The sequence below is a fragment of the Durio zibethinus genome, chromosome 9 (genome assembly GCF_047325235.1).
Source record: "Durio zibethinus cultivar Kanyao isolate XHJ-2024 chromosome 9, ASM4732523v1, whole genome shotgun sequence".
Lineage (NCBI taxonomy): Eukaryota > Viridiplantae > Streptophyta > Magnoliopsida > Malvales > Malvaceae > Durio > Durio zibethinus.
Window position 1 is genome coordinate 3,231,585 of NC_143170.1, and position 22,172 is coordinate 3,253,756.

The 22,172-nt window shown below is 33.4% G+C and overlaps 2 protein-coding genes across 10 annotated transcripts; one reads left to right on the top strand and one right to left on the bottom strand.

The window, feature by feature from the left end:
- Positions 1-1,169: 1,169 nt before the first annotated feature.
- Positions 1,170-17,358, top strand: LOC111306507 (serine/threonine-protein kinase BSK7-like). 9 transcript variants are annotated; one of them, XM_089765492.1, is made up of 13 exons: positions 1,170-1,385; positions 1,460-1,552; positions 1,887-2,028; positions 2,100-2,170; positions 2,255-2,475; positions 2,872-3,007; positions 3,256-3,389; positions 3,476-3,581; positions 4,207-4,292; positions 13,318-13,506; positions 13,900-14,052; positions 14,868-14,981; positions 16,692-17,358. In XM_089765492.1, the coding sequence occupies exons 5-13, from the start codon at positions 2,323-2,325 to the stop codon at positions 16,935-16,937; spliced, it is 1,317 nt and encodes a 438-aa protein (XP_089621618.1). In that variant the 5' UTR covers positions 1,170-1,385; positions 1,460-1,552; positions 1,887-2,028; positions 2,100-2,170; positions 2,255-2,322; the 3' UTR covers positions 16,938-17,358. The 9 variants fall into 9 exon arrangements, with proteins under 9 accessions (XP_089621618.1, XP_089621617.1, XP_089621622.1 ...); XM_089765491.1 differs by having other exon boundaries at positions 1,466-1,552; XM_089765496.1 differs by having other exon boundaries at positions 1,466-1,552; positions 2,876-3,007.
- Positions 17,359-17,844: 486 nt separating this feature from the next.
- Positions 17,845-20,357, bottom strand: LOC111306548 (tubulin beta-7 chain-like). Its single transcript, XM_022904376.2, has 3 exons — positions 19,856-20,357; positions 19,344-19,613; positions 17,845-18,652 (listed from the first exon to the last, which is right to left on the bottom strand). Exons 1-3 carry the CDS (start codon positions 20,247-20,249, stop codon positions 17,985-17,987), a joined length of 1,332 nt encoding a protein of 443 aa, XP_022760111.1. The 5' UTR covers positions 20,250-20,357; the 3' UTR covers positions 17,845-17,984.
- Positions 20,358-22,172: the final 1,815 nt, after the last annotated feature.

Consider the following 22,172-nt stretch of genomic DNA (forward strand, 5'->3'; position numbering starts at 1 on the left):
AATAAGTCACGAGCTTAATTAATTTTTATATTTTAATATATTTTAATTATTTTAATTAATAAAATATTTTAAATACAAATAATTAAAATTTTATTAAATATAAAAATTAAATTTATTTTTGTATATTAATCGATTTTAATTGAACGAATTTAAATAATTTAATTTTTATTTTAAATCAAATTTAAATTAAAAAAATCAAATTTAATTTAAATTTCAAGTATTAAATTTAAAATTAAATTCAAATTCGATCAATTTTAACTTAATCTATTACCCTCCTAATGAAAACATGGCAGTTGGTTATGGAAATTGTGTTGGCAACCGTCAATTATTCTGTTATAGCATGTGTTATAGATTTTCGTTGTGGTCAGCTGAAATTGAATAGAATCTGTTAGAGAATTGTAGCACATGTTGAAATACTCTCCGCCACTCTCTTTTTCCGTTAAAAATGTCAGTTTATATATCAGTAGGGCTGTAAACGATAGTTATGAATGAAAAATCACAAATATTTTATTCTATTTTCTCTATTTGCTTCTGTTCTAATCTTATTTTCTTCAAATCTTTATTCTGCTAAATGTTAACATTCAATAAAAAAACCTTTTTGAATATAAATTTCATAAAAACCACATAAAAATTTGTTTTTAACATAAAAAATATTTTTAATTTTATTCAAAATTAATTTTAAATATACTAATATAACATTGACGGAATATTATATTTTTTATTAAATTTAATATCATAAACAAACAAAATATTCAATGAATAATTTATTTATATTAATTTATTAATTTTAATAAATAATCATAAATAATATTTTAAAATTTATTAATTAAATAAAATAAAATTTATTAATATTTAATTCATTTATATTTTTAATTAAATAAAAATATACTATCAAATGTGAGACAAAATTTAATATTTATCCATATTATGAGGGCAAATTTACCTTTTAACCTTATAAAATAAAAAAAATTTCGTTTTTTTTTTTTCCAAAGAGAGGGGCACTTGCGCGTGGAAAAGTATAGCATGAAGAACTGGTCATGTCGGTGGAAAATAAATAAAATGAAAACAAAAACGATTTCTTGCTTCTGCGTATTTTTATTTTATTTTGTTTTATTTTCACGGTAATTTTAAATTTCGATAAATATTTTTATATCCATATTTTCTAATCCGAATCTCAACGCTCTCTGAAAAATTCTGATTCGCAAAGTCTAGGGAAGGGGAGTGCTTTGATTGTTAACACTGAAAGAACTCAAAACGTTACCAGATTCAAAGGCAGCTTTCATTACTTGAAAAGAAATCGTAAAAGAATCAAATAAACATACAAAAGGGAAAAACCCTTTTAACTTATTTTTAGAAAGAATCGGGAATCTCTTGGGCTGATTCAGGTTCTTCTCAAATTCTACGTTTATTTGTTTTTATTATTATTATTTATGATTTGATGAGAGGAATTGTTTTGAAGTTACAGAGAAGTTGAAGTTTTATGAAGCTAAGCTTTCATTGACTAAGGGGGGAAAGCGAGTTGACTCAACGGAGCAACTTGCTGCTGCTAAAGGTAACGTTACAATTCTGTTTCTCCTTTTTTCCTTTTTTTTTTCTTTTTTTGTTTGGTTGCTTAGAAAGTTACTCGAAACACAAGTGTTTCGAAAATAGTGTTGAAAACGAAATGGTTTGCTTTTATTTTAGTTGAAATGAAACGGATAATTAAGCTGAGTAAAAGGGTATGGTTTCAATTAGGATTAATAATTTGATTCTAGGTTTTAGATTTTAGTGGAAGGATACTATTGAATGTGAATATATAAGATTCGAATTCTTAGCTTTAGCTTCTTTTTCTTTTTTATGGATGGTTTTGAAAATGGAATATTTGAATCCAATTTTTTATGTTGCAGGTCAATTGGGGGATTCGCTTTACACTTCATTTTTCAAAATAAAAGGATATTTGGTTAAGTTGGTTAAAAGTCAGTGAAAATTACTTGGATGAAGCTTGTTTGTGAAGCTGAGTTTACACATTGAAACCGTACAAAAAGTTTGGTAAATTTTGGACCCTCAATTGATTTGCTACTGTTTAAAGAGATCCATTGAGGTATTGGGATGGGCTGTAGGTGTTCAAAACTATCTGCGTGTTGTTGGAGTTCGGATCAGAATGGATCAATTCCTGCAGCTGATAATGATGGTAAGTATGAATAGTAAGTTTGGTTATTGATTATGATTATGCTAATCGAGGCTGGTTTTAATACTAAATTATGTTGTCTTATAGAAAATGAGGAAAAGGGTGAAGTTGATGATTTGCCTGCATTCCGCGAATATTCAATTGAAACACTCAAGATGGCTACATCTGGATTTGCTGTGGAGAATATAGTTTCAGAACATGGTGAGAAAGCTCCTAATGTAGTTTACAAGGGCAAGTTGGAAAATCAAAGGCGGATTGCTGTTAAACGATTTAATAGATCTGCATGGCCTGATGCCCGGCAGTTCTTGGTAAGCAAATGCCGAACATCTAGTATGTTCTTTTCATGATTTCATGTCAGTCATACCCTAAGTGCTCATCTCTGAACGATGCAAGAACAGAGGAAAAGGAGAAGTCTCTCACTCTCTCTATTTGTATTAGATGCTGAACTTATGAATTTAAGTTCTTTGAGGAAGGTTGTCTTCTTGGAGGGATTTGCCTCTTTAAGTTTAGATGCTGATATGTTTTATGCATGTTTTGTATATCAAAATTCTCTTATTTTAACCCTCATGAATACTTGTTCTAACTAGAGTCTGTCTGTTCTTGGTGTCATCAAATTTATTGTGTAAAATTTCTGTCAACATAGTAATATCCTAGGTTTGCATTATAAAACTCGTAGCTTCTAACTTCAGCTTCTATAACTCTAGGAAGAAGCGAGAGCTGTTGGACAGCTTCGGAACCACACATTGGCAAATTTACTTGGTTGTTGCTGTGAAGGTGATGAAAGGTTACTTGTCACAGAATTTATGCCTAATGACACATTGGCAAAACACCTATTCCATTGTAGGTTCATGTTTGGTCCCCTTGCTTCAGCTTTAGCATCTGCTTTATATTTAAGTTTTTCCCTGTCCATTTAAACGGCTGCCTTATTGGTTGAAATGAATCTATAACTTGTCAATATCAGTTGATATATGGTTCTTTCCTTTTTCAAGCCATTAGTTTCTGTTTCTTTCATTTTTTATAGCTGGATCATTGTAAAAAAGAAAGGCTATTTCAGACTTATCTTTATAATTAAATTTATGTGTTTTCAGGGGAAGCACAACCAATGAAATGGGCAATGCGACTAAGGGTTGCTTTGCATCTTGCAGAAGCTCTAGAATACTGCACCAGCAAAGGACGTGCCCTGTATCATGACCTAAATGCTTATAGAATTGTTTTCGATGATGTAAGTATGTTATTTAAAATTCTTTTTTTTCTTCTATTGTTATAAATTAGTATAACTTCATTAGTTATTTTGCATAATAATTTCAGGAGGGCAACCCTAGACTTTCATGCTTTGGTCTGATGAAGAACAGTAGAGATGGTAAAAGTTACAGTACAAACTTGGCATTTACTCCTCCTGAGTATTTGAGGACAGGTGTTTATCCTCTTGAACAAACAATAAGCTTGTTTACATGCATGCTAATCTTTATTTACTAGCATCATATTTGGATTTTTAATGGTTGTATTTATGGAATTGGCTGTTGAATATCCATTAAGTAAACCCAGTTAGGAATTTGTTAATCAAGCTGTTAAATAAGATTTTTGCCTGTGACCTTTTTTATTATTATTTGGATTTTTCTTGGTTGTTTTGTAATCTATCATCACTTTATGCAATATTTTATAGGTTAGTGGCTTACATATTGAGAATTACTGTTTTCCTTTGTTCATGCTATTAGTTTTCATTTAAGGCATTACATATTGATTTATATGACAAGCAGATTATGTAGAAGGTATATTTTCTTAAGGTGATACTGCATAATACCATTTTGTGGTAGAGTTCTGCGTAGAAATACTATTTATATCAGACTGCAGGTATGCTATGTGATGTTTATAAATGTTGATGTGGTAATATCTGACGGTGCTATTAACTCTTACCTCTCGGGTTGTGTGGCTCTATTAACTTTGTTGGAATACTCTATTTACATCCAGTCTTATGGTAGTAATATCATTCACTTCTTTTTTAGATTGTCTAGTATTCTAAATTGTTCTTGTATCTGCAGGAAGAGTAACACCAGAAAGTGTAATGTATAGTTTTGGCACCCTTCTGCTTGATCTTCTCAGTGGAAAACATATTCCTCCAAGTCATGTAAGTATACTAGAGACATTCTGATGCAACAAACTTCTTGCAGAATACCTGTTTTTCTTATATTATCTTTCTATGGAGATGTCATTAGTCCAACATGAAGAGGGGTATCGTGTCTTTTATTTTGTATCTGTTTGAAGCATGATTCATGATAAAGGACTATGTTTGTCAATTTTAGGATTGTAAGTTGATGTTTTTGAGGGTTTTCATTTAGAGATCCATAGTATGTGCAACAGACTTTGAACAATGGTTCTCATGACAATTTTTTTAAAGTAACTGTAGAAAAACTAAGAGTAAAATTGAATGTATATTGAAAAACTACTCATTAAAAATTATACAAGAACCTTAGGTTTATATATAACTAACTAAGGTTTAAACTAGGAAACTAAATCTTCCTAAAAACTAATCCTATGATTGAGGGATTGTCTATCCTAATTTTTTGTCCTTAATTCTAGGGATATAAATACTTAATTCTAGAGATATAAATATAAATATACAGATTACAAGATTACAACAAGTTGTAAATGTGAAAACTGAATGTATATTGAAAAACTGCTCTTAAAGAATTATACAAAAATCTTAGGTTTATATACAACTAACTAGGGGTTAAACTAGGAAACTAAGTTTTCTTAAAAAACTAATCCCATAATTGAGGGATTGTCTATCCTAATTTTTTGTCCTTAATTCTAAGGATGCAAATACTTAATTTTAGAGATACAAATATAAATATACATATTACAAGATTACAACCAACTGTAAATAAGAGTTTTCCCACACTCTCCCTCAAGCTGGTGAATAGGTGTTTTCCTTTCCCAGCTTGGAAATAATTTCTTGAAATGTTGCACTGTTGAAACCTTTAGTCAACACATCTGCAAGTTGACCCTTAGTTGATACATAAGGTGTACAAATCAACCCACTATCTAGTTTCTCCTTTATAAAATGCCGGTCTATTTCAATGTGTTTTGTTCTGTCATGTTGCACAGGGTTGTGTGCAATGCTTATTGCAGACTTGTTATCACAGTAGAGTCTCATTGGTCCATCCCACTTGATCTTCAAGTCTTCTAGGATAATATTTAACCATAGTAGTTCACAATTTCCTTGAGCCATTGCTCTGAACTCTGCTTCAGCACTTGATCTTGTCACCTCATTCTGTTTTTTACTCCTCCAAGTCACAAGATTACCACCTAAGAAAGTGCAGTAGCCTGAGGTGGATCTTCTATCAGCATCTGTATATGCTTTTAGAACTAACCCCGAATTTCTTTTGAATAAGATACCTCTCCCAGGATTGGCCTTCAAATAGTGCAATATACAGTAGACAGCCTGTTGGTGCACTTCTTTAGGACTATGCATAAATTGACTTACCACACTCACAGCATATGCTATATCAGGTCTAGTATGTGAGAGATAAATGAGTCTTCCAAATAATTTTTGGTACATCTCTCTATTTACAGCAGCATCTTCATTAGCTTCTCCAATTTTATGATTAGGATCTATAGGGGTATTTGCAGGTTTACATGCGACCTTCCCAGTTTCCTTCATAAGATCCATCACATATTTCTGTTGTGAGATGAAGATACCATGCCGTGAGTGAGATTCTTCAATTCCCAGGAAGTACTTCAATCTCTCTAGCTCTTTTATCTCAAATTTTCTAGCTAAACACTGTTTTAGAGATTCTCTCTCTTTTTCATCATCTCTAGTTACAATTATATCATCAACATACACTAGTAGAACTGTGATTCACCCTAAATCAAAGTGCTTGATAAACAATGTGTGATCTCCTTGACTCTGTTTATATCCCCTTGCTAGCATCACTTTGGCAAATCTCCCGAACCAAGCCCTAGGAGACTGTTAAAGGCCTTATAAAGCCTTTTTCAACCTGCATACTTTGTTTGCTTCTAAATAACCTCCAAATCCCGGTGGAACCTTCATATATATATTTCTTCTTCCAAATCACCATGTGGAAAAGCATTCTTTACATTAAATTGTTGAAGCTGCCAATTGTAATTTGCAGCCAATGATAACAAAATCCTAACTATATTCATCTTGGCAACTGGAGCAAAGGTTTCCTGATAATCCACTCTATAGGTTTAAGTGTAGCCCTTAGCCACTAACCTGGCTTTATACCTTTCAACAGTACCATCGGCCTTGTATTTTACAGTGAAAACTCATTTACACCCCACTGGGTTTTTTCTTTTAGGCAACTCTACCAGTTCCCATGTCTGATTTTTCTCTAAGGCCTCCATTTCTTTTTATGGCTTGCCTCCATTTCTCACTGGATAATGCCTCGAATAATGTAGTTGGCACAAAAATAGTGTTTAGGCTCATAAGAAAATTTTTGTGGGATGGTGAGAATTTTTCAAGTGACACAAAATTAGAGATTGGGTATAGTGGATGCTTAGTACATTCTCCGGTTCCTTTCCTAATGGCAATGGGCAGATCATAATTATTAGTTATAGTTTTAGGAGATTCATGCTCATTTTGAGAAACAGAGTAAAAAATTGTAGTTACCTCATTTTTAGAGTTAGGATTAGGTTCTTGGACTGGCACTGGTTCAGGATCTGGAACTTTCCTTCTTGAGTACATTTGTAATTTCTTCATAGAATCAAGAACAATATTATCCTTTGTCATATCTTCTGTATTTAGAATGGGTTCAGACGCAAATTCAGTGTTTGACTTGGGCTCAGCATAAACAGGTTTCGACTCAGAAGAATTAATGGGTGTAAATGTTGAAGGGGACAAATCAAGCAAAAAGAAGTCTTTATCCTTATCTTCCATGAATGAAGTCTCCCCCTGAAGATAAGGTTGAGTAAAAAATGGTTTATTTTCTTCAAAAGTGACATCTGCAGACACATAGAATTTTTTGGTAAGAGGATGATAGCACTTATATCCTTTTTGAGTTGAAGAATATCCCACAAAAATACACTTAATCGCTCTTGGATCCAACTTTCCTCTGTTATGACTGTGAACATGAACAAATGATGTACAACCAAATATCCTAGGTGTGAGGTTGTTTGTGGTATTGAGGTTGGGATAAAATTGTGAGAGTAGTTCCATAGGGGTTTTAAATCTCAAAACCCTTGAAGGTAACCTATTTATAATGTGTGTGGCAGTGAGAACAGTACCCTCCCAATAAGATTTAGGTACATTTACTTGAAAAAGAAAGGCTTGGGTTGTGGCTAGTAAACGGCTGTTTTTCCTCTCTGTCACTCCATTTTGCTGTGGAGTATTAACACAAGATGACTCATGGATAATCCCTTCTTTTTGGAAACAGGTGGATAGACTCTGGTTGAAGTAGTCTCTTGCATTATCAGACCTAAATCTCTTGATTCTCACTCCAAATTAATTTTGGATCATGTTTTGGAAGCTTAAAAATACTATTCACATCTGATTTGGATTCAAGTAAAAAAGCCCAAGAGACCTTGGTATAATCATCTATGAATGAAACAAACCATCTCGCACCAGAAATATTAGAAATTGTAGAGGGACCCCAAATGTCACTATGAATCAAGTAAAAGGGAGTAGAACTTCTTTTGTTACTGATTGGAAAAGACACACGTCTATGCTTTGCAAGTTCGCAAACTTCACAATGAAAATCTTCGACATTTAATCCTTTGAACAAAGAAGGAAACATGTTTCTCAAAGTTCCAAAATAAGGATGTCCAAGACGAAAATGATAAAGCCAGATTTTGTCTTTATTGGAAGATTTTTTTAGAAAGAAATGGCAAAGGTAAACTATTCTTGATATTACTTGTGTTATTTGATGTCTCAAGATAGTATAGTCCATCCTTCTCCTTAGCAAGTCCAATCATCTTCCCCGAACTCTGGTCCTAAAATTCACAATAAGAGGGATAAAAAGTTACTTTGCAATTCATATATCTGGTAAGTTTTTGTATAGATATCAGATTAGTAGACAATCCAGGAACATGAAGAACATTTTTTAGAACAAACGAGGGATTAACTTGAACATCTCTTAATCCTACTACTGTAGTAACTGAACTATTTGCAATAACAATTTTCTTATTACTAAGACACAGGTTATATATACTAAACTTTTGTGAAGAATGTGTCATATGGTCTGTAGCTCCTGAGTCAATGACCCAAGAACTCGTAATAGGCTTAGCCGAGACATTTAATCCATAAGAACCGAAAGCTTTACCTGAACTAGAAACCTTACCCAAAGAACATACCACAGTAGGCTTTTCAAGGATTTTTAATAAGTTTTTCAGCTTTTCAATCTCTTCTTTGTCGAACTCTCCTTGTTTCTGAGACATCTGTAGTACTCCAGTGATTTTTCTAGTTGACATTTCCTCAAATTGGGTGGTGGTGATATCTTTCTTTGAAAGGGTTCGACAATGAAGGCTGAAAATTTTGCTTCCCAAGAAGAGCCTAAAGCTCTGATACCATGTGAAAACTGAATGTATATTGAAAAACTGCTCTTAAAGAATTATACAAAAATCTGAGGTTTATATACAACTAACTAGGGGTTAAACTAGGAAACTAAATCTTCCTAAAAAACTAATCCCATAATTGAGGGATTGTCTATCTTAATTTTTTGTCCTTAATTCTAGAGATACAAATACTTAATTTTAGAGATACAAATATAAATATACATATTATAAGATTACAACCAGTTGTAAATAAGTGTTTTCCCACAGTAAATAAGTGTTTTCCTACACTCTCCCTCAAGCTAGTGAATAGGTGTTTTTCATTCCTAGCTTGAAAATAATTTCTTGAAATGCTGCACTACTGAGACCTTTAGTCAATACATCTGCAAGTTGACCCTTGGTTGATACATAAGGGGTACAAAATCAACTCACTATCTAGTTTCTCCTTTATGAAATGCCAGTTTACTTCAATGTGTTTTGTTCTGTCATGTTGCACGGGATTGTGTGCAATGCTTATTGTAGACTTGTTATTACAATAGAGTCTCATTGGTCCATCCCACTTGATCTTCAAGTCTTTTAGGATAATCTTTAACCATAGTAGTTCACAAATTCCTTGAGCCATTGCTCTGAACTCTGCTTCAACACTTGATCTTGCCACCACATTCTGTTTTTTACTCTTCCAAGTCACAAGATTACTACCTAAGAAAGTGCAGTAGCCTGAGGTGGATAACCTATCAGTTACTGAACTTGCATAATCAGCATTTGTATATACTTCTAGAACTAGCCCCGAATTTCTTTTGAATAAGATACCTCTCCAAGGATTGGCCTTCAAATAGTGCAATACACGGTAGACAGCCTATAGGTGTACTTCTTTAGGACTATGCATAAATTGACTTACCACACTCACAGCATATACTATATTAGGTCTAGTATGTGAGAGATAAATGAGTCTTTCAACTAATTTTTGGTACACATCTCTATCTACAGCAGCATCTTCATTAGCTTCTCAAATTTTATAATCAGAATCTATAGGGGTATTTGTAGGTTTACATGCGAACTTCCCAGTTTCCTTCAGAAGATCCATCACATATTTCTGTTGTAAGATGAAAATACCATGCCGTGAGTGAGCTACTTCAATTCCTAGGAAGTACTTCAATCTCTGTAGCTCTTTTATCTCAAATTCTGTAGCCAAACAATGTTTTAGAGATTCTCTCTCTTTTTCATCATATCTAGTTACAATTATATCATCAACATACACTAATAAAACTGTGACTCTCTCCGAATCAGAGTGCTTGATAAACAATGTGTGATATCCTTGACTTTGTTTATATCCCATTACTAGTATCACTTTGGTAAATCTCTCAAACCAAGCTCTAGGAGACTGTTTAAGGCTATATAAAGCCTTTTTCAGCTTGCATACTTTGTTTGCTTCTAAATGACCTCCAAATCCCGGTGGAACCTTCATATATATTTCTTTTTCCAAATCACCATGTAGAAAAGCATTCTTTACATTAAATTGTTAAAGCTGCCAATTGTAATTTGCAGCCAATGATAACAAAATCCTAACTGTATTCATCTTGGCAACTAGAGCAAAGGTTTCTTGATAATCCACTCCATAGGTTTGAGTGTAGCCCTTAGCCACTAACCTGGCTTTATACCTTTCAATAGTACCATCCGTCTTGTATTTTACACTGAAAACCCATTTACACCCACTAGCTTTTTTCCTTTAGGCAACTCTACTAGTTCCCATGTCTTAGTTTTCTCTAAGGCCTCCATTTTTATTTTCATGGCTTGCTTCCATTTCTCATCGGATAATGCCTCGGATAATGTAGTTGGAACAAAAATAGTGTTTAGGCTCACAAGAAAATTTTTGTGGGATAGTGAGAATTTTTCAAATGATACAAAATTAGAGATTGGGTATAGTGGATGCTTAGTACATTCTCTGGTTCCTTCCTAATGACAATAGGCAGATCATAATCACTAGTTATAATTTTAGGAGATTTATGCTCATTTTGAGAAATAGAGTCAAAAACTGTGGTCACCTCATTTCTAGAGTTAGGATCAGGTTCTTGGACTGGCACTGGTTCAGGATTTGAAATTTTCCTTCTTGAGTACACCTGTAATTCCTTCATAGAATGAAGAACAATATTGGCCTTTGTCATATCTTCTGTGTTTGGAATGGGTTCGGACTCAATTTAGTATTTGACTTTGGCTCAGCAAAAACAAGTTTCGACTCAAAAGAATTAATGGGTGAAAATGTTGAAGAGGACAAATCAAGCAAAGAGAAGTCTTTATTCGTATCTTCCATGAATGAAGTCTCCTTTTGAAGATAAGGTTGAGTAAAAAATGGTTTACTTTCTTTAAAAGTGACATTTGCAGACATATAGAATTTTTTGGTAGGAGGATGATAGCACTTATACCCTTTCTGAGTTTATGAATACCTCACAAAGATACACTTAATTGCTCTTGGATCCAACTTTCTCCTATTATGACTGTGAACATGAACAAATGATGAACAACCAAATATCCTAGGTGTGAGGTTGTTTGTGGTATTGAGGTTGGGATAGAATTGTGAAAGTAGGTCCATAGGAGTTTTAAATCCCAAAACCCTTGAAGGTAACCTATTTATAATGTGTGAGGTTGTGAGAACAATTTTCTCCCAGTAAGATTTGGGTACATTTGCTTGAAAAAGGAAGGCTCGGGTTGTGGCTAGTAAATGACTGTTTTTCCTCTTTGCCACTCCATTCTGCTGTGGAGTATTAACACAAGATGACTTATGGATAATCCACTCCTTTTGGAAATAGGTGGATAGACTCTGGTTGAAATAATCTCTTGCATTATCAGACATAAATCTCTTGATTCCCACTCCAAATTGATTTTGGATCTTGTTTTGGAAGCTTAAAAACACATTATTCACATCTGATTTGAATTTAAGTAAAAATACCCAAGTCACCTTGGTACAATCATCTATGAATGAAACAAACCATCTTGCACCAGAAATATTAGGAATTGTAAAGGGACCTTAAATGTCACTATGAATCAAGTAAAAGAGAATAGAACTTCTTTTGTTACTAACTGGAAAAGACACACGTTTGTGCTTTGCAAGTTCACAAATATCACAATGAAAATCTTCGATGATTAATCCTTTGAACAAATAAGGAAACATGTTTCTCAAAGTTTCAAAAGAAGGATGTCCAAGACAAAAATGATAAAGCCAGATTTTGTCTTTATTGGAAGATTTTTTTAGAAAGAAATGACAAAGGTAAACTATTCTTGATATTACTGGTGTTGTTTGATGTCTCAAGATAGTAGAATCCATCCTTCTCCTTAGCAAGTCCAATCCTTTTCCCCGAATTTTGGTCCTGAAATTCACAATAAGAGGGATAAAAAGTCACTTTGCAGTTCATATCTCTGGTAAGTTTTTGTATAGATATTAGATTAGTAGACAATCCAGGAATATGTAAGAACATTTTTCAGAACAAATGAGGGATTAATTTGAACATCTCCTAATCTTGCCACTGTAATAAGTGAACCATCTGCAACAACAAGTTTCTTATTACTAGGAGACAGGGTATATGTACTAAACTTCTGTGAGGAATGTGTCATATGGTCTGTGGCTCTTGAGTCAATGAGCCAAGAACTTGTAATAGGCTTAAACGAGACATTTAATCCATGAGAACTAGAAGCTTTACCTGAACTAGACACCTTACCCAAGGAACGTACCACAATAGGTTTTTCAAGGGTTTTCAATAGGTTTCTCAGCTTTTCAATCTATTCTCTGTCCAACTCTCCTTGTTTTCGTGATATCTGTAGTACTCCAATGATTTTCCTAGTTGACACTTCCTCAAATTGGGTGGTAGTGATATCTTTCTTAGAATTGAAACAAGTCTTAAGATATAACCAGAAACCACTCTTAGCAATGAAGGCTAAAGAAGGGAAAAATAAAATAGCTATGAAGGCCTTAACAGGGTTCGACAATGAAGGCCTAAATAGGGTTCAACAATGAGGGCCCAAAATAGAAGTCAATAATGAAGGCTGAAAATTTTGCTTCCCAAGAAGACCCTAAAGCTCTGATACCATGTGGAAAAACTAAGAGTAAAACTAAATGTATATTGAAAAACTGCTCATTAAGAATTATACAAGAACCTTAGGTTTATATACAACTAACTAGGGGTTAAACTAGGAAACTAAATCTTCCTAAAAACTGATCCTATGATTGAGTGATTGTCTATCCTAATTTTTTGTCCTTAATTCTAGGGATATAAATACTTAATTCTAGATATACAAATATAAATATACAGATTACAAGATTACAACCAGCTATAAATAAATGTTTTCTCACAGTAACACTACATCAAAAGGTTTTTTTTGGACCCTTGTTAAGGTTCAGGCTGGATCCAATAAATGACACCAGTTAAGTTGATTCCTGTCAAGGTCCATACGTGTTTGATGGAATAAAACTTTGTAAGCAGTTCTTTTTGTTGTTATTATTGTTTTGAGAGTTCATGGTTATGGGAATGCCACTTTGTGCCTGCCAAAATGAAAGTTATAGTAGTAATTTTGTTGCTTGGTTTTACATACTAGGATGGTGTAGTTAAGCTAACTGTGGTATACCTAACATTTAGTTGTATCACTTCCTTCAGGCACTGGACCTTATACGTGACAGGAACATTCAGACTCTGATAGATTCTTGTTTGGAAGGGCAATTTTCAAATGATGATGGGACTGAGTTAGTGCGTCTAGCATCACGATGTTTGCAATATGAGCCCCGAGAACGGCCAAATCCAAAGTCATTAGTTGCTGCTCTAGTTCCTCTTCAGAGGGACATTAAGGTTGTCTGTCTTTTATTTCTCACGTAAATTCATCTTATTATTTCCAAATTTACACTTCTAAAATCATTTTTCGGTATATGGCGGCCATAGAAAGTTATATTCTCTTTTCAAGCCTTTGCTTTTCTTAATAGGAATTACAGTTTCTTTTGATTTGCTTGATTGGTCCAGAGAGAGACAAATCCTCATTCTATAGCTTGTATGTCTTTTTGTTTTGGTAGTTCATTCCATACCAGCAAGATAGATGCAGTTGGTCATCCTAACATATACTATCATATCAACTCCAAATAGTTGTGAATGCCATTTTATGTGAACGGTTATTAAGTCTTATCTGTTCTAAAGTTGAATAATATTTTTCCATTAACTAGAGTTGCCTTTTTTCAATTAATTCTGAAGGTTCCGTCTCATGTATTAATGGGCATACTTCATGGTGCTGATGCTGTACCTTTATCACCGCTTGGGGAAGCCTGCTTGAGAATGGATTTGACTGCCATTCATGAGGTCTTAGAAAAACTTGGATATAGAGATGATGAGGGTGTTGCTACTGAGGTTCGTTTCTTGTATGAAAAATGAACTTTTTTTCATATTTTATTTGGTTTTCAAGCTTGACAAATCAAGGCTAGGCTAGTGGTTGTTACCTCTCCCTGGGAGGTATAAGGTCCAAGGTTCAAATCTCCTTTCACCCTTGGTCTTACTCATATTTATGCCCCAAAAAAAGACGAGTCGCCTTCAATCTTGTTTCTAATTAGTCATCAGAATTCCAAAGTTCTGATTTTCTTTATGTTAATTTGTGGTTGCTGTTGCAAGGATATTGACTTTTCTATATCATTTTTAGGGATGCAATTTAAATTGTCAATATAACCATTTTTTCTTAAAGTGTTTAACATGATTTGACTTTGAAATATTGATCCTTCTCTTTTGTGGTTTTGGGCGTGGCCAATGCACATAAATGAATCAAGGTATAGTTACAACTGTTTCTTGTGCTGGTGGTTAGGTTGAGAGTCATTATTGTCAGTGGCATAGAATTAGTAGTTCAAGTTAGCTTACTACATATATCTATACAAATACGTGCATATACATCCATAGACATACACATGGATACATGCTTGCATACTCGTACTGCCGTACATACTAATATGATCAGTTTATTAATACATGATCTAATTTGTTACATGTCTTTGCTCTTGCTTTGTCCATTGCAATGCATTGATATAACAGAATTCTGATTTGCATTTTATGTTATACTAATTTGTTAATAGTGCATCTTCATCTCAAATTTTTCATTTAAATGACCACTGGTTTTATATTGCTTATTCAGCTGTATGGTGAGTGCTTTTCTCACTGCTTTTTTTGACGGTTCGCAGCTTTCATTCCAGATGTGGACTAACCAGATGCAGGAAACATTGACATCGAAGAAAAAGGGTGATGTTGCTTTTAGGCATAAAGAGTTTAGAGCTGCCATTGAATGCTATACCCAGGTTAGACTTAGTTTATTCTTCTCTTCTCTGAATGTCAAATGTTTTACCCACCGATGTCTTCTTGCTAGGTGGGACTTTTGTAGGAGGTAGATTGAGATAGTCAGAATTGATTTTGCACAGTATTTTTTATAACCTTGCACCATTTCTGCTGCTTCTTTGTTATGATTCTTACTATCATCCAGACTGCGAAAGTGTGTCTAGGATCATATTAGCGCCATACTGCCATTAGCATCCTGAAAATGATAGAGAGCTGTAATTTTTGATAAATTGTCAATTTTGGTACTTTTTTGTGTGTTGTGAACTTTTTAAACGCAAGTTCACATTATCGCAAATAAGTAATAGAGTGAGTAGAATATCATTCCTATAGAGATTGAGATTTGAACTAAGTACCAAAATTAACATACCTCTAATTTTATTTCAATAATTCGAAAAGGAGTTCATAATGAGGAAAACAAGAAAAACAAAACTGTAAACCAAAAGAAAACAAATTCAAAATCAAATAGATGAAACTTCAAATGATTAAACTCTGGGGTTTCTGATTTCCCCATAACTAATCCATATTGATTCTTCTATTCTTATTAATTAGGTTTATTATCCCAGTTGATAGCCGATAATCCCTAACCTTTTCAGTACCCTTTTTCATGGTAAAACACCCTTAGACGATCACTCACTATATTTCTGTGTGAATTAAAAACTAATAAGAATTCATTAAGTTCTATGGTTCTCGACAACGCAAGCCATGAAAGTATTCCTATTTCACATGAAACTTATGGCATTCAACATAATAAACTAAACACATAAATATCTTTCCGGTTTTGCTATGCACCTCAGAACAACCAAATAGAGGCCAATTATTAGAAGCATTAAGATCAGTGGAGAAAACTAAACCATGAGTATAAATGAACCATCAATTAATGCAAAAAATAAGATATCAAAATATCATAGTTAGGCTACATCATAACCTTAGAAAAGAAAATTAATTCTTGCTAAAAAGAAAGAAAACTAAACATGGTCTTAAACATCTTAAGAGTTTGAAAAATAATAAAGAAAAAGAACTAGTAATTGGAATTGAGTAAAAGGTCCCCCTACACCTCCAAGGAGCTAAAAAGATCCCTTTGACCTTTGAAACATCTGATTTTGGTCTTCTACGTGAAATACAAAATTTTAGGGATTTTTGTTATCTTTTCAGAGTTGTTTGAATCATCCAAATTAGTAGGAAGATATGGCCAAAATACCGCCGCTGATCAAATTCATACTCAAAGTCAATTACTAGGTCTTTGATTTGGGCTAGACTTTCCTTTAGCTAAGTTTCCCCGAAATTAAATGATATCCTCTTTGATAACTTAGCTGCTGAATTAGTTGGCTCTTGAGAAAAGTTTTTTTTTTTTTTTTTAACGTGGCATTCTATATATGTGTTCAGCTCTTTCATTCACGTTCCAGCATTTGTCAGCATCAGTTATTGGCTGTAATGGGCTTTTGTCCTCAAAGTTCCTTCAATTTCTAAATTAATTCTTTACCTATACTAACGAATGAATTAAGACAATAACTAACTAAAAACTAATAAAAGGTCATAAATCTTAAGCTAGAAGGTATAAAATATAAGCTAATCATTGACCATGGTTGGTGGATCTAAAGAGGTGTAAATGTTTTGTAAATTATAACATTCATAATCAAAATTTTGAGCTGACAGTTAGTATATTCATGTCACAGTTCATTGATATTGGAACCATGGTTTCCCCAACAGTTTATGCTCGGCGTAGTTTGTCTTACCTCATGAGTGACATGGCCCAAGAAGCCCTCAATGATGCTATGCAAGCACAAATAGTATCTCCTATTTGGCATATTGCATCCTACTTGCAAGCTGCTGCTCTATTTGCTCTAGGAAAGGAAGACCAGGCACAAGCTGCTCTCAGGGAGGGTTCTGAACATGAAAACAAAAAGAATGCAACTTCTTAGACAATGATCGAAGCTAAAATAAGCCACTCTCCAATCAACCTGAAGATGACCATCCATTGTGCGCCTCTCAATTTTCAGGCAAGAAAGAGAACAGCTTTTTAACCTCAGAAGAAACCATGGGATAAGATGAACACATATAACATCGAACTTTTCTGTGCATGACTGGTTTGGTTCATGGTCAGATTGAAACATTGTTTTACAAGATATTGGATGTGGGTTGGTTTTGATCAGTTTGACAGGAATACAATGATCTTGGTGAAATAAGTAGGGAACAAATTATATTATACGTAGAGAAGGGTTTAGTTGTTTAAAATTGCATTTTCATAGGGTGAATAGAAGATGTTATGCTTGTAATTTATGTACAGTACTACTGATTATGGCTGCTCATCTAGTGATGAAATTGGCTGTTTTCTACCTCAGATTTGATTTCAGATTCATGATTTGAATGGAATTTTTTCATGTCCATTTATAAATGGAATTGAATGATAAATTGAAGCCTCATGACTCGTGAAATGATTAAAATTGAGTTTTATCTCAAATGTTTGATCATCAAATCACCAATTTGGGTTGATGTTTGCAAAATAATTCGACTTGCGTTTTCAGAAGAAATTTGTAATTTTCTTTTACGTTCAAACATCAAGCTCCCATCATCTAAATGGAGAACCTCCACCACCAATTTGCATTAAATTGCCTAATAATATATATCATGATGACAGCAAGTCCTGGTTTTTGCTTCTTCGATGAACTTCAAATTCGGTGACGGTCATCATTATCATCAAATAGAAATGGGGAGAAACAGGGCGAAAACATACAGAATTTACACTCCAATAAACAAGCCCAAATGAACATATTTACAGATATAAACACTCAAAAAAGCAAATTTTACATGGAATCAGCCAGTGAAAGGACAGCAAAGTCCCAACACAAATGAAACATGGCCCCCTTATTAAGCATCAAATGACAATCACAAAATAATCCCAAACACCACTTTTGTTTTTGGCCATGGCTATAAGTCGAAAAAAAAAAGAAAAAGAAAAAAGAAACCCCTTAATTTTCCACTGCCTCCTCATGCTCTTCACCATCCTGATCTGCCACAGCATCTTGATACTGCTGATACTCGGAGACCAAATCATTCATGTTACTCTCAGCCTCCGTGAATTCCATTTCGTCCATTCCTTCCCCGGTATACCAGTGCAGAAACGCCTTTCTCCTAAACATGACAGTGAATTGTTCCGAAACACGCCTAAACATCTCTTGGATGGACGTGGAATTCCCCATGAATGTTGATGAAATTGTTAACCCAGTTGGTGGAATGTCACAAACACTGGATTTAACATTGTTAGGAATCCACTCAACGAAGTAGGAAGAGTTCTTGTTTTGCACATTTATCATTTGTTCATCAACTTCCTTGGTGCTCATTTTGCCTCTGAACATAGCTGAGGCTGTCAAGTACCTTCCATGGCGAGGATCAGCAGCGCACATCATGTTTTTGGCATCCCACATCTGTTGAGTGAGCTCAGGGATTGTTAGTGCACGGTACTGGTGCGAGCCACGGGATGTCAAGGGTGCAAAACCAACCATGAAAAAGTGTAGGCGTGGGAATGGGATTAAATTTACTGCTAGTTTTCGGAGATCAGAATTGAGCTGCCCAGGGAAGCGAAGGCAGCATGTGACTCCACTCATGGTTGTTGAAATCAAATGGTTCAAGTCACCAACTGTTCATATATACATGCACAAAAAAAGATCTCATTACTACTAGTTAAATTTTTGTGAAAAATGTATTGGTTGCTTTGCAATTTGACATAGAAAGTGCATTGAGTCCTCAAACCTTGGACCCTGCTTTAGCTGGCAGGAATTTTTTAAATATATTATTTATTTTTTATTTGAGATTATCAAAATTTAAACTCTGATCTCTAAATTAAAAGTTCAATACTCTATTAATAAATCACGCAACTGTTAATAAAATATTATTTATTTAAAACAAGGAAAACTTAATTTATTTAGATGAATTTTAGATGCTTGAATTATTTTAAACATTTTTTTTTGTTAAATTAAAATGAAGATATAATAGAAACTGAGCAACTTAAAGAATTAAAAAAAAGAGAATGGATTATTTAAATTTAAATTTAAACATCATATTTGTTGGATGTAATATTTTAAATGTGACTGCATAAACAAATTAAATTAAATTTTGAGTTCATTTGTTAACTTAATTTATGTATACACTTTGAATCTCAAATAATAAACAAATCTAAATCTCTTATTGAATCTCATTGAATTACGTAGTTTTATGATAATTAAGGATTGCGTCTTTTTTATATGTATGGCTTGTATAAAATGAAGCTATGGTCTGACATGCACAAGAAGATAAATGAATGAAATAGGAAAAGTTGTGTTTCAACGTACAGCTGGGGTTTGTGAGCTTGAGAGTTCTAAAGCAGATATCATAGAGAGCTTCATTGTCAAGGACCATGCATTCATCTGCATTTTCCACCAGCTGATGCACGGAGAGGGTCGCATTGTAGGGCTCAACCACGGTATCAGAGACTTTGGGTGAAGGAAAGACTGAGAAAGTCAGCATCATCCGATCAGGGTACTCTTCCCTGATCTTTGATATCAGCAGTGTTCCCATTCCTGACCCAGTTCCACCTCCCAGAGAATGGCAAACCTGAAAGCCTGATCACAGTTACATGTAAGATTTATTAGAAAACACCAAACAACTAATGACTAAAAGTTTAAATGTTAAAGGCATAGTGAAGAAAGTTAAAGCATTAATTAGGAAAGAAGTTTTGCTTCAGACAACTAACGGACATGAAGCAATCTGAAAATCTCTAACATCAAATATCTTATCAATAAAATGTGTCTTTAATCTTTATTGCTTGAAATGTAGAATTGACAGAGGTGAAGTGTATATATACCTTGTAAGCAATCACAATTCTCAGCCTCTTTACGAACAACATCAAGAACAGAATCAATCAATTCAGCTCCTTCAGTATAATGTCCCTTGGCCCAGTTGTTCCCAGCTCCATTTTGGCCGAAAACAAAGTTATCAGGTCTAAACAGTTGTCCATAAGGGCCAGTTCGCAAGCTGTCCATGGTTCCTGGCTCAAGGTCCATTAGTACAGCTCTAGGCACATAGCGGCCACCATTGGCTTCATTGTAGTAAACATTAACCCTCTCAAGCTGAACACGAGATGTACCAACATAGTTTCCTTTGGCATCAATGCCATGTTCATCACATACAACTTCCCAAAATTTACTACCAATCTGGTTACCACATTGACCAGCTTGAATGTGGAGAATTTCTCTCATTCTTTTGGTGATGGGATTTTCTTGATATTTTAAACTAAGAGGAAATTAGTGTTTGATCAAAATGTTCAAGAACTGAAAAGAAGAAGAGAGAGCACTGAACAATGAACTTGGGGAGGTGTGGCCTTATATAGGCAAAGAGCAGATATAGAGCAGATATAGGAGGATGTGTGAAGATTGTGACAATGATAGTTCTTTTTCTTCTATGTTGATTAGTGAAAAATATAATTATTGTCAAATAAAGATTAATAAATAGTTTTCATGTGTCTTTGTTTGGAAGAGGACTTGTCAAATTTCAATGAGAGTTTTATGAGCTGGATATTGAAGGAGACAGTGAGATGCATGTTGGTTGCTCTGGCCATATTCAATCAAAAAATGGCCAACCCATCCTCCAACTCCAATGTGATTCCCCATCTGCCATCAGCAATATTTCTAAAGCTAAATACCCATTTCTTTAAATTGACTCCCCTGATCACACCTTCATTAATTCTGCTTTTCCTATGAATGTCTGACTGAACAGAAATCAACACTTGCATGCTTATAATTATAGTTGTGAGCAAATATGATCATACTATGAGCACATCCCTTTTGATTACCAATAACTTAAATGGGTGATTGCATCTCTTTCAGATTGAAAATCATAAATGTTTATATTTTTAAAAAAAATTATAGCTTGAAATAGGAAAAGAGATTATAAATGTTAAAATTTGAACTTTAAACAAATTAAATATAATTTTTTAAAAATAATTATATAAACCAAGTGAATTAAATCTTAATTTCATTATATTAATAAACTTTAATACGATTCCGAATGAAAATATGTCAATTTTTTTACTTCTCACAGTATGCTCGTTAATATATATATATATATATATATATTTGGATTCCCTTTGACTCTCTTAATTTGAGAAATTATTACTATTTTTTATTGATTTAATAATTAAAAAACTGTCAGTAGAACCTCTAGTATTAATTTAGTTGTAATTATGTATGGACAAACTTTATCAATGTGTTGAAAAAAACTTATAAAACAATATTGAAGAAGGAGGAATTAAACATTGGCAAGTTGATAAGGTGGTTAAAGCCTAGAAATCATTAAAAGATTGGATGTCTGATTTAAGGATCAAATTAGGTGTGTTAAGAATAAGATGAAAAAGGTAATGAGAGGAGGTGGCAAAGATGATTCAATTGTTAAGAGGGATGAGAGAGTTCATCTGTCTCGTCTCAAAATAAAACTAATCTGTCAGGGCCCCCCCTTTCCAGGCCCTCACAGCACAACCAAATAGTTGCCTACTTGCTGGAATCCGATGCTCAACCTCCCCCCCCCCCCCCACCCCTCCATTCCATCGAATATATTACCAAAATACATTTGAGAGTAACAAGTTTCACATTTTGTTGGCTTAATTTAGGGATGAATAGAGATTTTGTTTGATGTGATGAAAGAAAAATGGATAATTGTAATGGAGGGTGTAGCCAGTAGTAAAGTAAAAAAATTTTAAATCATACAAAAATACACAGAAATTCTGGTTTAATTTACTATGATAAAGCTAGGACTATTATATTTGTTGCAACAATTGGTAATACAGTAATGGTTAAAAGTAAATTTCATTAAGGATATTTAATTAAAATTTGTATATAATAAAATTTATAATATAAATTTAATATTTGTGAAATTAATAAACAATTAAATTTTATTAAGAATATTTAATTAAAATTTGCATATAATAAAACTTATAATATAAATTTAATATTTATGAAATTAATAAACAATTAAAAATTATTAAAGTTATTTTTATACATATCAAATAACATATTTGTAAATAAATAATTAAAAATTAGTCGCTGATTTTCCTACAAAAAGTAAATACACAAAAAGCAGTTTTAAGTTTTTTTTAACACATAATAAATTTGTAAACTTAATGTAAT

What these genes read in the sequence shown, in the direction of transcription:
- LOC111306548 (XM_022904376.2), bottom strand. Translation starts at nt 20,249, where the DNA reads ATGAGAGAAATTCTCCACATTCAAGCTGGTCAATGTGGTAACCAGATT. An exon ending in GAATTGTGATTGCTTACAAG is followed by an intron (nt 19,614 to 19,855) that starts GTATATATACAC and finishes AACTGTGATCAG; the next exon opens with GCTTTCAGGTTTGCCATTCT. An exon ending in CAAGCTCACAAACCCCAGCT is followed by an intron (nt 18,653 to 19,343) that starts GTACGTTGAAAC and finishes ATATATGAACAG; the next exon opens with TTGGTGACTTGAACCATTTG.
- LOC111306507 (XM_022904347.2), top strand. Translation starts at nt 2,089, where the DNA reads ATGGGCTGTAGGTGTTCAAAACTATCTGCGTGTTGTTGGAGTTCGGAT. An exon ending in CTGATGCCCGGCAGTTCTTG is followed by an intron (nt 2,476 to 2,871) that starts GTAAGCAAATGC and finishes CTATAACTCTAG; the next exon opens with GAAGAAGCGAGAGCTGTTGG. An exon ending in ATAGAATTGTTTTCGATGAT is followed by an intron (nt 3,390 to 3,475) that starts GTAAGTATGTTA and finishes TAATAATTTCAG; the next exon opens with GAGGGCAACCCTAGACTTTC.